The following is a 13,936-nucleotide window of genomic DNA, read 5'->3' as shown; positions in this document are numbered from 1 at the left end:
GTTTAATATTTCTATATTATTTGTAACACAATATTGTCCTTTAATACAAGCAGTAAGATGTATGAACTGTACCTTAAATTTTACCTGCTCAAAGAAAACGAATGTATCAAACAAAACTCCAATACATGCACAAAGACAACATGAGCATTTATAGCAAATAAACAAATTTAAATATTCTCCCGCTTCCTTTTTGAGCGCTGCCCTACACCCCTATGATTCGTTATCGTCTTCACCCGCTCAACAGAAAGGGCTGCGCTTGGCTAAAGAAATGAAGCGCTGTTTACCGATGAGTCACGCGGGAAGAACAGCCGCGGTTACAGTCTATATGTGCATATTACGCGGTTATCACAGGACATCCATAATAGACACATTATAGAATACTCGCACCTCAGGCTCGCTTGGGTCTAGATCCACAAGTTTTCTCTCTCCCTAGTAGTAAAATAGCAGCTTGTGTGCTGTGCCTTCTTCAGTGTCAACAAAAGACTTTTCAGCAAACTTACAAACAGATGAATTGTGCATAATTATCTACCTTTTAAGTAGTAGGAGCGATTTATTTAGTCGCCATCGCCTCCTTCGCCATAGTATTCTACTGTGACATCGCGCATATACGATAAATTACGTCATTTCGTAATAAGGGGTTCTGATCTATTACTGAACCATTATGGAATTGTCCCTATCTGCATCGCGGTGCACCGAAGAAATAATTAATTTTGACACCCCTAGTTAATTAGGTTAAGTTAGGGTTATTAGGTAAGTCATTGTATAACGATGGTTTCTGTCGACAAATGAAAAAAAATGCTTATGGGGGCCAATAATATTAATTAGGGATGTAACGGTATTGTAAATACCGTCATACCGCAATATTAATTTTTTTCGATATTACCGAAGTCGCATGACTCGGTAAAACTATAGGTCTTCTGAGAAAATTTGCTCAGGCGAATGAAGCGAACGGGAGATAGCGAAAACTACAATTGCCATCAGCCCATGCTTGACCATCAGCCCTTGCGGTCTGTTGTCGCTACAGATCCAGTAATGCGGAAATGGAGTGTGCTGCTAGAAGCGGGGATGAAAAGAGCTGGAAAACTCTAAGGCCCCGTTAACACTAATGCGTTTTAGTTTGAAAACGCATAAGTTTTGCTACGGTTACGCCAACCGTCCACACTACGCCGGAGTTCTCGAGCGCCGAAAACGGAGCGTTTCGAAAACGCTGGAGAGGCTGTTTTCATTCTTGAAACGCTGCTGCTCCGTCTCATTGTGGATGATGGAAAACGGAGACATCTAAAACGGAGGCGGGGCTGCAGACGTTTGCCTCTCTGATTGGGGCTTTTCCTGAATATTAAGTAGCCTAACACGCACAGTTAAGTCATGCATTCTCTCCGTGTAAGTTCAGACTTCGCAAGTTTGACAAGGCTGCAGTCTCTTCTTCTCAGTTTGATATGGAAAAGCAGACTATACCGAGGACACGGGTAAATCTTCAAAGGGAACAGTGTACTTTATAACTTCATTCACATCACCCTGGCTTCGTTGTTTCACTTTCTCAACAATAAAATGTAAACATGATTTAAGGAACTGCCTATTTTGATTTTAATATTAGCAACTTAGACAGCAGACATGTCGAGGCGCCGTGCTGCATAAGATGAGCGTCATCTTCACTGTGTGGATATTTATAACAAAACGGAGCCGATAACAACTGCCTCCTTTCAATTTCAGTGAAAATACGAAACACAGCCTCTCTTTTGCTGAGTATCAGTTTTAAGAATCGATAATGGCCATTTTAAAAGTATAACATACAATAAGTTTATACATTATAGGAAATAAAGGCAAGCGATCAGTCAATATACAGAATGTACGTGCTTACATTAATCATTAACTTATCTTTGCGCTCAGCCAAAACACGTTACCTGAGAACAAGTAATAGATTCCAATGCCCAAAGTCAGGGAATATGTCGTTAGATAAAGACAACAAGATAAATGAAATATCCCGTTTAATAAATATAGTGAGATTAGATCCAGCGGGAGATGCTTGATGAGAAGTCCGACTAGCAGAGCTCTCATCTGTGTAGATGGGCTGAGTGTGATTAAATGTTGAATGTCATGAGTTTTCAACAATACTAAATTGAAACTTTATTTTTTTTACATGGTTTAATAATTTTTTGTTATTAAAATTGAAGTTCCTGTTTCAAAGCTTACAGATAGATGGCTAATTTGTATGTCATTGACACTTTTGGCACTTTTTTGGAGTATTTTCATAAGTTTTGTTTTTTCCTGTAAATGATTCAATAAATACCGTACCGTGACATTCATACCGAGGTATTACCGTACCGTGAAATTCTGATACCGTTACATCCCTAATATTAATATATAATAAATAATAAAGTGCTTTTATTCTAACCGAGATTTAACAAATAAGAATTTCTCCAGAAGAGAAATTATAGGAAATACTGTGAAAAATGTCTTGCTCTGTTAATCGTTTGTGAAAATCTTTTAAAACAGAAATAATAATTAGAATAATCTGCTAATAATTTTGACTTCAACTAGCCAATATAAACTAGCAACATCTCACCTGATCTCATTGGCAGCCTCTTTTTCTTTTCTCCGCTTGCAGCAACAGCAAATCAGGAGCAAGATCAGCAAAATTAGGAGGAGCAACAAGAGCAACGAACCAATCACAGCTCCCGCAATCACCCCCGCTTTATTGACCGCTAGAGATAAGAAATAGAGATAAAAGACTATGTATTATGTACAGAAGTAGCTTGCTTTTATCCTCAGAAACAGTCTCTATTGTCCTACAAAATAATCCGAAGAATCAACAGGTTTATGAAAACAATGTTTCCACAGCATCCTATTGAGTGAACATTTTGTTCAAGGACACACACTGCGTAACACTTTTTTTTTCTAAACAGACATGCAACTGCAGTTATTTTTATTATAGTGGATGAAAACTGCTAAACACAAAGGAGAACGACTGCATTTCTTTTGTAGATGATAAACACCAATTTGTACCACTATTTCATGAAGCATACGGCATAAAAGGTGTAGACTTATTCGAATGACCATTCAAGTATTTGAATACTTACTCCACTTAAAGCAGTAGATTCAAAAAAAGTCGAGAAGCGGCATTTGCGTGTTTCAAAAGAAGCTTTTGGATCTGTGCGCTAACTACTTTTAAAGGCAGTTTTAGTGATTAGCACTTACTATTATGTCTTTTGCTCACCAAGGGTGCATCGGATTGATCAGAAATACAGTTTCTGTAATATGAAAAAACTGTAATATGGTGACATTCTTATGGACCCTTTTCACAAGACTGTCATGAAGCGTTTAACTGACATCATAATCGTTAATCCTTGAAAGTGTTTAATGTTTTTATTTATTTATTTATTTGTTTTTAAAGTGTGAACATTTATATGCTATTTTTCACACATTGTATCATCTTTGCTTTAAATTACATGAATCAATAAATGAATTGCTGGTTATTCAAGGTAATTGTAATGCAGCATCTATAGGGCTGAGAGTAAATTTGAAATCATTCTCTCCTCTGGCTGCCGTCATCAGTCTCATACTATTTTTACCTTTTTTCCTGAAGGTCTTGATACCATCGTGGCATTTATTTTTTATTTTTTACATTATTTTCATTATTTCAGCAAATATGAAATGTTAATTAATATATATTGTTGTACTCTCCCATTCACTGCACTCTTTGGCTGCATGTACACTAGATCTTGATGGTCAATTCCGATTTTATGATGGTATCCAATGTTTCTGCTGACCTGCTTACATCATCTTTTAAGTGACTCATATCTAATTGTCTGCATTTACTGATTTGAGTAAATTGGAATCCATGTTTTTTTTCCTGCTAACACGTACATGAGCCATATCCAATCTGAACCATATGGGAGAAAAAAAATCAGAATTGAGTCACTTGTACCATGCAGTCTAAATGCAGCCTAATGCCCAGTTTAAGACCAGACACTGTCAGGTCTTGATGCCCAATTCAGATTTGTTGCCTATATCAGATTTTTTTTGCCTGTCCATTTACACGTTTTAATTGTGACTCATATCCGATTCATGTGTTTACACTTGCCATACAATTTACGACATTGTGCATGCTTTAAAGCGGGTTCTAGCATTTGCACCACACTTGCCACGATGAAAGAAATTGTATTGCTTTTACCTCTGCGAAATATGCAAATTGCACCAAACTTTAAGATAATTTTGAGGGGGAGGAGGAGGGAAAGGGCCGTCATCGCATATTGCGCCTATGGTTTATATATGGTGTCTGCCACCATTGAGGAGTTTGTGGGTACGAGAGAGATCTTCGGTCTCGTGGGAGCAAATTGTGGCAAATTACAACTTTCCTTCATGTTTTCTCTGTTGATGTTGTTTACCGTGTCGGCGTTTCCACATATGCTCTTTCTTCTATGTCATTAAACCGGAAGTTTAAGGATGTACAAAAGGAAATGCCTAAAAAAATCCAAGGTAAATACAAGGAATCCTCAAATGTTTTGTTCTTTTAGTGTAGCCTATTATATCAGTCATTTGTGTCATGTGATCGTTTATTAATCACTAATTGAATTAAGAGATTTCACCTTCAGAATTCACAACATTTTCAACAGTTTTCCCGAACCATCAATTAGTACATTATAATAATTTCTATAGGATCATGAGACATTAAAGATAATTAATATGTATGTAATGATGCTTAAAATGTATTACCTTTTATTTAAAAACAATAAACAATTATTTAATGCAGTTTTTAAATCCATCAAAAAAAAAAAAAACAATTATATGACATCATTGTAATATTTCAGATTATTTCCGATTTACTGTATTATTCTTCTCTTTAATGCAGCATTGTGTAATTACGAGTTTATCTCCATTAATTTCTTTACTGTTCATCTATCTGTTCGATCTGTCAGCCTAATGAGGCTTGATTTTGGCATGTTGTTATCCAAGACATTAGGTGTGCAAACACTTTCCAGATCCACCCATACTTACGGTTATATGCTCGAAGGGCGTATGTGCATCGCTCTCTGCCGACTTCATTGCTGACCTCACAGAAGTAGTTCCCCGTGTAGCTCTCACTGTGGTTTCTGATTAGCAGCTCGCCGGTCTGAGAATCTTCAAACAAAAGAGCCATTCAGAATGTGCAGCCATTGCCAAAGCGCCGGCAGCATCGTTTAGAGCAGATTGCACGGCAGAAAAAAACTTGTTTGGTTGCTATGAGGCTCAGAAATGTTTTTTTTTTTTTTTTCCATTTACAGCAGCTGTACATTATGTGACTTTACCACACATATGCCTGAAGGTACAGGCTATTCAAGCGTATATTCAAGAAGTATTTGCTAGACTGGTGGAGACTCACTCTGTGTTGAGGTTGGTGGCAATTGTCCAGTTTCTTTGGTCCATGTGTATTTTAGAGGTGATGAACCCTGGGAGGATGTGCAGCGGAGTGAAACAGTTCCTCCCTTCTCCTCGCTGCCGTCCACCCAGCATTTAGGACGCGACGGTCGTACTGAAATAACCAAAAAGAAAGAGTCTAAAGTCATGAAATGCATGCTTCTACCTATATTTTTGCAATATACACACACACACACACACACACACCACACACCACACACCACACACAAGTAAAGTGACCACAACATAGGTTTTTGTTGTTTCACAAAAAAATGCTATCTCCGATAAAACTGTTTTGTTAAATAAATAATTTTAATGATAATTAAATCATTCACAGGCACTTTCCAAATGGTTCTTTGTAGTTAAAAGAATTTATTAAGATTTACCATTAATTCTTCACCAAGATTTGTATTGATCATTAAGAGGTTAACAAAAAATGTTCTTTCAAATAAATAAATAAATAAACAAATAAATAGTATTATTTATTTTTATAAAAAAGTCATTAAAAAGGCATTTACAATGTTGCTATTGTTTGTTTTTTCATGCCTAAAGGTATATTTATTGTAAATGGAAATATTTAAGCAGTGGTCTTGCTGTGCATTTTATTTCTTTCAATATTATTTTTGTAATGTTGTTGTTTTGTAAATATGATTTTTTTGTATTAATTTATTATTATTATAATTATTATAATTATAATAATAATAATAATAATAATAATAATTATTATTTATTTTATTATTATTATTATTATTATTATTATTCCAAACCTGTTCTTTCATCTGATAAAAACGAAAGATGGAAACCTGTAACTATTGACCATAGTATTTACCCTCTACTAGAAAAGACATTGGTTACCAGTTTTTTAGTCGTTAGTGTTTATCAGCATAAAGAAATGTATAAAGGTTTTGAACCACTTAAGGATGAGTAAACCGTGAGCATTTTCAGTTTTGGGTGATCTATTTCTTTAACATTCTACTGTAAAATATCTGGAAAAAAAAAAAAAAAACTAAAACTGAAAGGACAAACGCAGAAAATGCTCATCTAAACAAATCCTACACTGTAATTATAGTCTCTTAGCGCTGAGGCTGTAAGTTTCGCAAGGGGGTGGAAATCATCGATCGTGTGGACAGACGGGGTGACAAGCTTGAGCTCAGGTTAACAGAGGAAAACACAAGAAAGGCGTGAACAGAGATCATCCACCCAGACGAACCTACCATTCCAGTCCAGTCATGGTGAACGAATGGATGAAAGGGCTGTGCGAGGGTGGATAAAACCGGTAAAACAGAAACTTTCGGCTCGATAAGAGGGTCACAATCGGTCAACGAATACTGACAATGTTTGTTTTCATCGAGGTTATTATCAGGGGTGGATTTAGTGATTGGGGGGCCATAAGTAATTATAGCTATGGGGTCAAACGGTCCTAATATGCACTGTTTAAATGTTTTTGTTATTTTTTCATTCATCTGTTTGTTCATTTCTTTCTGTTCGCTCAATTTTTTCGTTTGGTTATTTGTTCCTTCATTCATTCATTGTTCCATTTGTTTTTTTTTTTCATTCATTTAATTGCCCATGTCCTCACCAAGGTTATTATCAGGGCCAGATTTTGTGATTTGGGGGCTATAGGTAATTGTAGCCATAAGGTCTAACGGTCCTAAAATGCACCCTTGTTTTTATTTGAATTATTTAGGCTATTGTTATTTTTCAGTCATTAGGTGCATTCGACTTGAACCGTGGCTTCAGCCAGTGATCATTGAGTTTAGCTAAGCGCAAGTGGGGACGGAGTTGAAAACAGAGCCGTAAAGCCAGACAGCCAGAAACTTCAGGGCTCAAAGTTGGAGCAGTCATGATGACTGATCAGATGGCGTCGTCATCATTTTTTACATGTATTTATCAGCCTGATCTCACGAGAAAACGTAAGTATTTTACGTTTTGGCAGTTTAGTGGCTAATTCGTACGAATTCGTACGAGTTCAGTCGTACGAAATGGTACGATTTTAAAAAGGAGGCGTGGCACCTGACCCCACCCCTAACCCCAACCGTCATTGGGGGATAAGCAAATCGTACTAAATTGTACGAATTAGATCGTACGAATTCATATGAATTAGCCACTAAATGAAAAAGCTACGAATTGCCGTGAGATTGTGTTGGTATTTATTTATAACAACAAAAGATTTACAGTACAAATAAAACAGAATACAGTCTCTACAATTTAACTATTTCGAGCGATCTGCGCAGCGCTGCATGAAGTCGAACGCACCTATTCATATGTTTGTTTAATTTTTTAAAAATTAATTAGTTTCTTTGTTCGTTCATTTTTTTCATTTATTCGTTTGTTTATTCATTTGTTTGTTCATTCGTTTGCTTGTTTGTTTGTTCATTGGTTAATTAATTTGTTGAGTTGTTCATTCATTTATTCGTTCATTTGTTCATGAGTGGTTCATTTGTTCTTTCCTTCATTCATCTATCTGTTCATTCGCTTGTTCGTTTGTTCTTTCTTTCGTTCATTCATTCATTGAATGAATGGTTTGACAATTTTTTTTTCATTAATTTGTTCTTTCCCCTGTTGGGTCAGTTGGCATTTCTGTGTGGTGTTTGCATGTTCCCCCTGTGTTGGCATGGGTTTCCTCCGGGTGCTCTGGTTTCCCCCACAAGTCCAAAGACATGTGGTAGAGATAAACTGGCTTAGCTAAATTGTTCGCAGTGTGTGTGAATGAGGGTGTATGGAAGTTTCCCAGTTATGGGTTGCAGCTGGAAGGGCATCCACTGCATAAAACATATGCTGGAGAAGTTAGGGGTTCATTCTCCTGTGGCGATGTCAGATTAATAAGGGACTAAAAAAAATGAAAAGTTTTTTTTTTTTTTCATTTATGGTTTTATTTGTGATTTGTGTGGGCTATAGGTATTTGTAGCCATGAGGCCAGTTCTAATATGTACCCTTTGTATTTTTTAGTAAAATTAAAATTTTTATTATTTTTTTTATTCATTTTCTTTTTGTTTCTTTGCTTGTTTGTTTGTTCATCCATTCACTCATTTGTAAGGTTTGTTTGTTTATTCATTTGTTTAATGATTTGTTTGTCTTTGTCCATTCGTTCATTTTGTTTGTTCATTCATCAGTCTGTTTGTTTATTTTATTAGTTTGTTCACTCATTTGTTCATCCATTTTGCTTGCTTTTTTCTCAGAACCCTTAATGTTTTTAGTTTTTTTCTTAAATAAAAATATCAAATTATGGATATAATAATTAAATTAATTTTATCCGTTAGATCCTCAACATAAATAAGATAAACAGTTATATAAATTATGTAAATTTATAGGTCTTTAAATTTAATTCATAGGTCGCTTAAGTAGTTTTGGATTTTTAGATTAGTTTTTATTTCAATACAAAATTTTTTTTGAATCTGCTGTTCATTTCAGTTTAGTTTTAATGTTTTTGTGAACACTTCTATTTAGTTTTTATATATTTATATACATTTTGCATATTTAATTTCAGTGGCAATTTTGTGATTTTTGTAATGGTGCGAAAGTTCAACGGAACCGCTAGGTATGGCTGGCTGACTGAAAATTAAAAGCCTGTGTGCATATATCCCTATTGGAGAGTTTTAGTCTTAATTTTCTTTTACTAAAGTAAACTTGTTCCTCACCCAGCACAACTAATGTGATTTTCCTCGTGTCGATGCCGGGGGTTTTCTTTACTTTGCACTGGTACGTGGCCGTGTCCGGCGCCTTGAGGTTGGTCATGTTGACTGTGGCGTCGCCGCGACTTGGATCAGCAACAAACTTAAAGCGACTCATCAGGTCGGGGCTTCCCAGCTGGTACTGTTTCCCTCCAGTGTAGGATAAGATCTGTCAGACAGGCAGAGAGAGAGAGTAAGGAAAAAACACTCTTATCAAATAGAACAGGTCTAACCACCCGCCGCCATGTGCGCAGATTTCTCTGAATCTTCACACGTGTCCCTGGAAAGCTCGAGGTGAAAGAGTTTGAATGAGGGGAAATTACTGAAAATGCGATTGATCAGGTGTGGACTGTGATCTTTGGAAACATTCTCTAACGCTCTTGTCTTATCAAAGACAGCAGATGTGTGGTAAAGAAGAGCTGCGCCGCATGATTCTTTGCATCTTTTGATCACCTTTTATTTTAAATGGTAGGCTAATGCTGCGTGACAGACATTCCAGAGAGTCTCTCAGTTTATAAATGAGTGGACATTTAGTAGAAATCTGTTTTGAGGTCAGTTAAGACGGAAACAAAAATCTATTAATGTTTAAACACAACATGCATATAATATTAACTAAAACCATGTATCTATCTGCCATTCGATCTATCATTCTATCTATTGTACTGTCTATTTGCTGTTCCATCTGTCATTCTATTTATCTGCCGTTCAATCTGTTCTGTCTATCGTTTTGTCTGTCATTCTGTCTCGTTCTATGTCGTTCTATCTATTGTTCTATCTGTCGTTCTGCCTAGCTGTCATTCTATCTTTTTCTGTCTGACATTGTCATTCTATTTATCTGTCTGTCGTTCTATCTATCATTCTATCTGTCGTTCTGTCTATCATTCTATCTGTTGTTCTGTCTATCATTTTATCTGTCGTTCTATCTATCTGTCATTCTTTTATCTATCTGCTGTTCAACATGTTGTTCTATCTGTTATACTGTATCTACTGTTCTATTTATCGTTATGTCTATCTATCATTTTCTGTCAGTCTATTTATCTATACCATTCTACTTGTTCTATCTGTCGTTCTCTCCATTTTATCTGTTGTCTATCGTTCTATTTGTCATTCACTCTGTCCATCTATCTCATTCTATCTGTTGTTCTGTCTATCGTTTTCTGTCCTTCTATTTATCTATCTGTCATTTTATTTGTTCTATCTATCGTTCTATCGATCACTCTCTGTTGAACTGTCTATCTATCGTTCTATATGTAATTCTTTCTATCATTGTCATTCTATTTAGCCGTCATTTGATCTGTTGTTCTATCTGTTATACTGCCTATCATTCTATCTGTCGTTCTGTTTATCTATCCTTCTGTTGTTCTATCTGTCATTCTATTTAGCTGTCATTCTTTGTTATACTGTCTACCTCTGTTGTCCATCTATTGTTCATCCATCCATCTATCCATCCATCCATTCATCCATCCATCCATCAATCTTTTATCTCTCGTTCTATCTATCAATTGTTTTTCGTCTATCTGTTCTATCTGTCATTCTGTCTATTCCATCTACAGTATTTGCCATTCCATCTGTCTGTATTTGTCTGTCTGTCATTCTATCTATTGTTCCATCATTCTATCTATTGTTCTGTCTTTGTCATTTTATCTGTCTGTCTGCCTATCTGTTGTTTTATCACTCATTCTATCATATCTATATCATATTTTTATTTATTTATTATAACCATTTAAGCTCAATAAATGTTGTATAAAGGATAAAAATAAATGCATAAACTTGTATAAGTATTTGAAGGTGCTATAAATGATAAAAATACCATTAATAATATTATAAATTATAAGTAAAAATAATGTTTTTATTTCATTGAATTATTGGACTTTTTATACTTTTTCTATTTCTTATAATTAATTTAATTGAAAAAATTAACACATTTATTTTTAGCCATCTAATGTTGACCAATATTTTAATCAACTATGTATTTATTGTTTAACTGATAAAAATAACCTTAATACGAGCTTGTAAAACTGGGATCTCTATTTATCACTCCAAGTAAAAGAAAAATACCAATTTTGATTTGAAAAGTTTTACATTTCAGATGTTGCTTCACTTGCTGAGATATGCACAGATATTTTTGAAATGAGACCAAATTTTTTTGTTGTTTTAGTATCTTGATCATCAAGATAAGAATGTGCTTTTTAATATTCTCACCAACTGATCTTTTTGGGTCATGTCTTGGCTGACGATTGTCCACTCAATGTCCAGGTCTCCTACATCTATGGCAGCGAGGGTGTATGTGCAGCCCAGAGTCAGAACCTCCCCCTGGGCTTTCTTTATGGTCTGAGGGCCTGTTGAAGTCACCTGCACTGCTGAAGTAAGAGCTGCACACAAGAACACAATAATGCATTCCCAATACGGCTGCATGCTATTGGAAAATTGTGACATTGAAATATTTTGTTTTGCTGTGTTATAGATTAGATTAGGAATACCATTTCAACAGATGGCTTGAATAGCTCTATTTGTGAGAAAAAAAAAAAACTATCATTAATTTATATTGGTTGGGTTTAGATGTTATCCTGATTCCAAGAGAGAAATTCTGGGAAATCTCTGTAGACTGATTGCATTTCATGTCGTTTAGCCTTATAATTTTAAAATGTGAGCAAAATCACCAGTTTTGTCATTACTTTAGACATTACGCTAGAGAATCATTCAAATACTTGGTTTTATAAAGGTGTGAATCATGTACAAAAAATAAATACATTTAATTGCAAGAATTATTTAAATAGAGTATTCAAAATACAGATTTAATAATGCAATGCAAAATAACACTGTATAGTTTTCATAGAATTAATAAGTCAGTCAAATTTCTCTTCTTTAAATTCTTGACAAATGTTTTCCGTTGTTGTGCCTGAATGTTTTACACTTTCTTAAAATGCCTTTAAAACATATGCAAGTCATTAAGTTTTATGATTGTTGCAATGACTCCACAAATCTCATATTCTCAATTGTTGATCGACTATAATCCCAATTTAACATTACATATCCTATGATGTAGTTATTGCAGACACGCATATTGCGATATTGATGCTGAACTGATAAATTGTACAGCCCCATTTCACGCCCATTTATTAACATGTCCAACAATGAAATCGGTTCTACTGAATTCAAGTTTCACCTTTTAAAGGGCTCTTATTATGCCCCCTTTTTACAAGATGTAAGACGTCTCTGATGTCCCTAGTGTGTATGTGAAGTTTCAGCTCAAAATACTACACTAATGATGTTTTATAACTCTTTGAAACTGACCCCTTTGTATCTAAAGCATTGATCCCAATTATGCCATTTTGATGACTGTCGCTTTAAATTCAAATGAGATTGTGCTCTTTTTCAAAAGAGGGTGGAGCTACAAACAAGTATACATCAGCATAGTGATAGCAGATTCGAATCAGGACTAGGTTATCTGGAAAAACTGTAAATGTCAAAAAACAAGTCGTTCAGAAGAAGGTTGTCTATGAAAAAACTTGACATTTATAAAGCTTAGACACTATCTTCTATCTTAATACTGTCTTCAGCATTCTATCTTTCTTATTATCTTCAGCAGTAATGATATGAAAGCTCTAATGGCTCACGGCTGCTTCTTACTCAGGGCTGTTTATGCTAATGAGAGAGAGATGGTTAATAATGGGCGGGGCTTTCCCCCTCTGACATTTACAAACAGAATTAGAAACAGTTTATTTACAAGGATATGTCATGAGATTTATAATTCCGATGATTTAGTGCAGTGGTCACCAAACTTGTTCCTGGAGGGCCACTGTCCTGGAGATAGCTCCAACCCTAATCAAACACACCTGAACAAGCTAATCTAGGTCTTACTTGGTAAACTTGAAACATCCAGGCAGGTGTGTTGAGGCAAGTTGGAGCTAAATCCTGCAGGTACACCGTCCCTCCAGGACCGTTATTGGTGACCCCTGATTTAGTGCATCAGTCTGTCATACTGAGCAGACCAAAAAAGTGACAATTGATGTTCCACCACAAGATGGCGACAGAGACTGCAGAAGTTTTTTGAGTGAGAAAAAAACTGTTTTCTCAATGCATGTTTCAGACAACAGCTGATCAGATCATTATAAATCAGGTAAATGACACTAAGTGACAAGTAAATGACAAGTTGATCTCTCTGTGTTTATATCACAGAAACTGCTAGTGTTTGCTTTGCTTTGGGTTTTTCAGGGTTAATTATTGTGATCTCCTAATTGCAACAGAGAAATACTTGGAAATCTCTGTAGACTGAAGGCATTTCATGGTGTTCAGCCTGACTATCTTAATGTCAGCAAAATCACCTGTTTTATCATAACTGTAAACATTATGCTAGAGAATCAATTATTAGCAACAGTTTCTGCTGTTTTGACGTCAGCTGCAGATGTGAATGAATGGCGGAAGTAGTTCCCCTTCCAAAAGAGTTTTTGAGACTGTGTTTTGATTTATTTATTTTTAAATTGATAATTATGCCATCGAACTGTTGTGTAAACTCAATATGGTGTGACACAAATGCACTCGGTCTGCAGCCTTGAGCCAACGCACCACTCATCAGTGTCGATATGTACAGCCACATGACACATATAAATACACACACACTGTATAGTACTGTATAGCGTTAGGGTTAGTTGAGGAGTAAAATTTGTTTGTGTGTGTGTGTGTGCTTGTTTGTGTGTGTGTGTGTATACATATATATATATATATATATATATATATATATATATATATATATATATATATATATATATATATATATATATATATATATATGATGTGTGTGTGTATATGTGTATAATGTGTGTGTGTGTGTGTGTGTATAAATATAAAAAAAATTTAATGCAAAAATTAAA

At 35.3% G+C, this 13,936-nt stretch overlaps 1 protein-coding gene across 2 annotated transcripts in view; it reads right to left on the bottom strand.

The window, feature by feature from the left end:
• The window catches only part of vsig8b (V-set and immunoglobulin domain containing 8b), a 35,295-nt gene that overhangs the window by 10,864 nt on the left and 10,495 nt on the right, over nt 1-13,936 (bottom strand). For both annotated transcript variants that reach the window (XM_073909669.1, NM_001130781.2), the window contains 5 exons: nt 11,268-11,437; nt 9,033-9,234; nt 5,360-5,509; nt 4,996-5,118; nt 2,564-2,702 (listed from right to left, as the gene is read on the bottom strand). In XM_073909669.1, the coding sequence (XP_073765770.1) occupies nt 2,564-2,702; nt 4,996-5,118; nt 5,360-5,509; nt 9,033-9,234; nt 11,268-11,437 (784 nt within the window). The remainder of the gene's footprint in view (nt 1-2,563; nt 2,703-4,995; nt 5,119-5,359; nt 5,510-9,032; nt 9,235-11,267; nt 11,438-13,936) is intronic.

Source organism: Danio rerio, chromosome 8 (assembly GCF_049306965.1).
Source record: "Danio rerio strain Tuebingen ecotype United States chromosome 8, GRCz12tu, whole genome shotgun sequence".
In the NCBI taxonomy this organism is placed as follows: Eukaryota; Metazoa; Chordata; class Actinopteri; order Cypriniformes; family Danionidae; genus Danio; species Danio rerio.
Note: the sequence above shows the minus strand (reverse complement) of the source record. Positions and strands in the feature narration are given on the sequence as shown.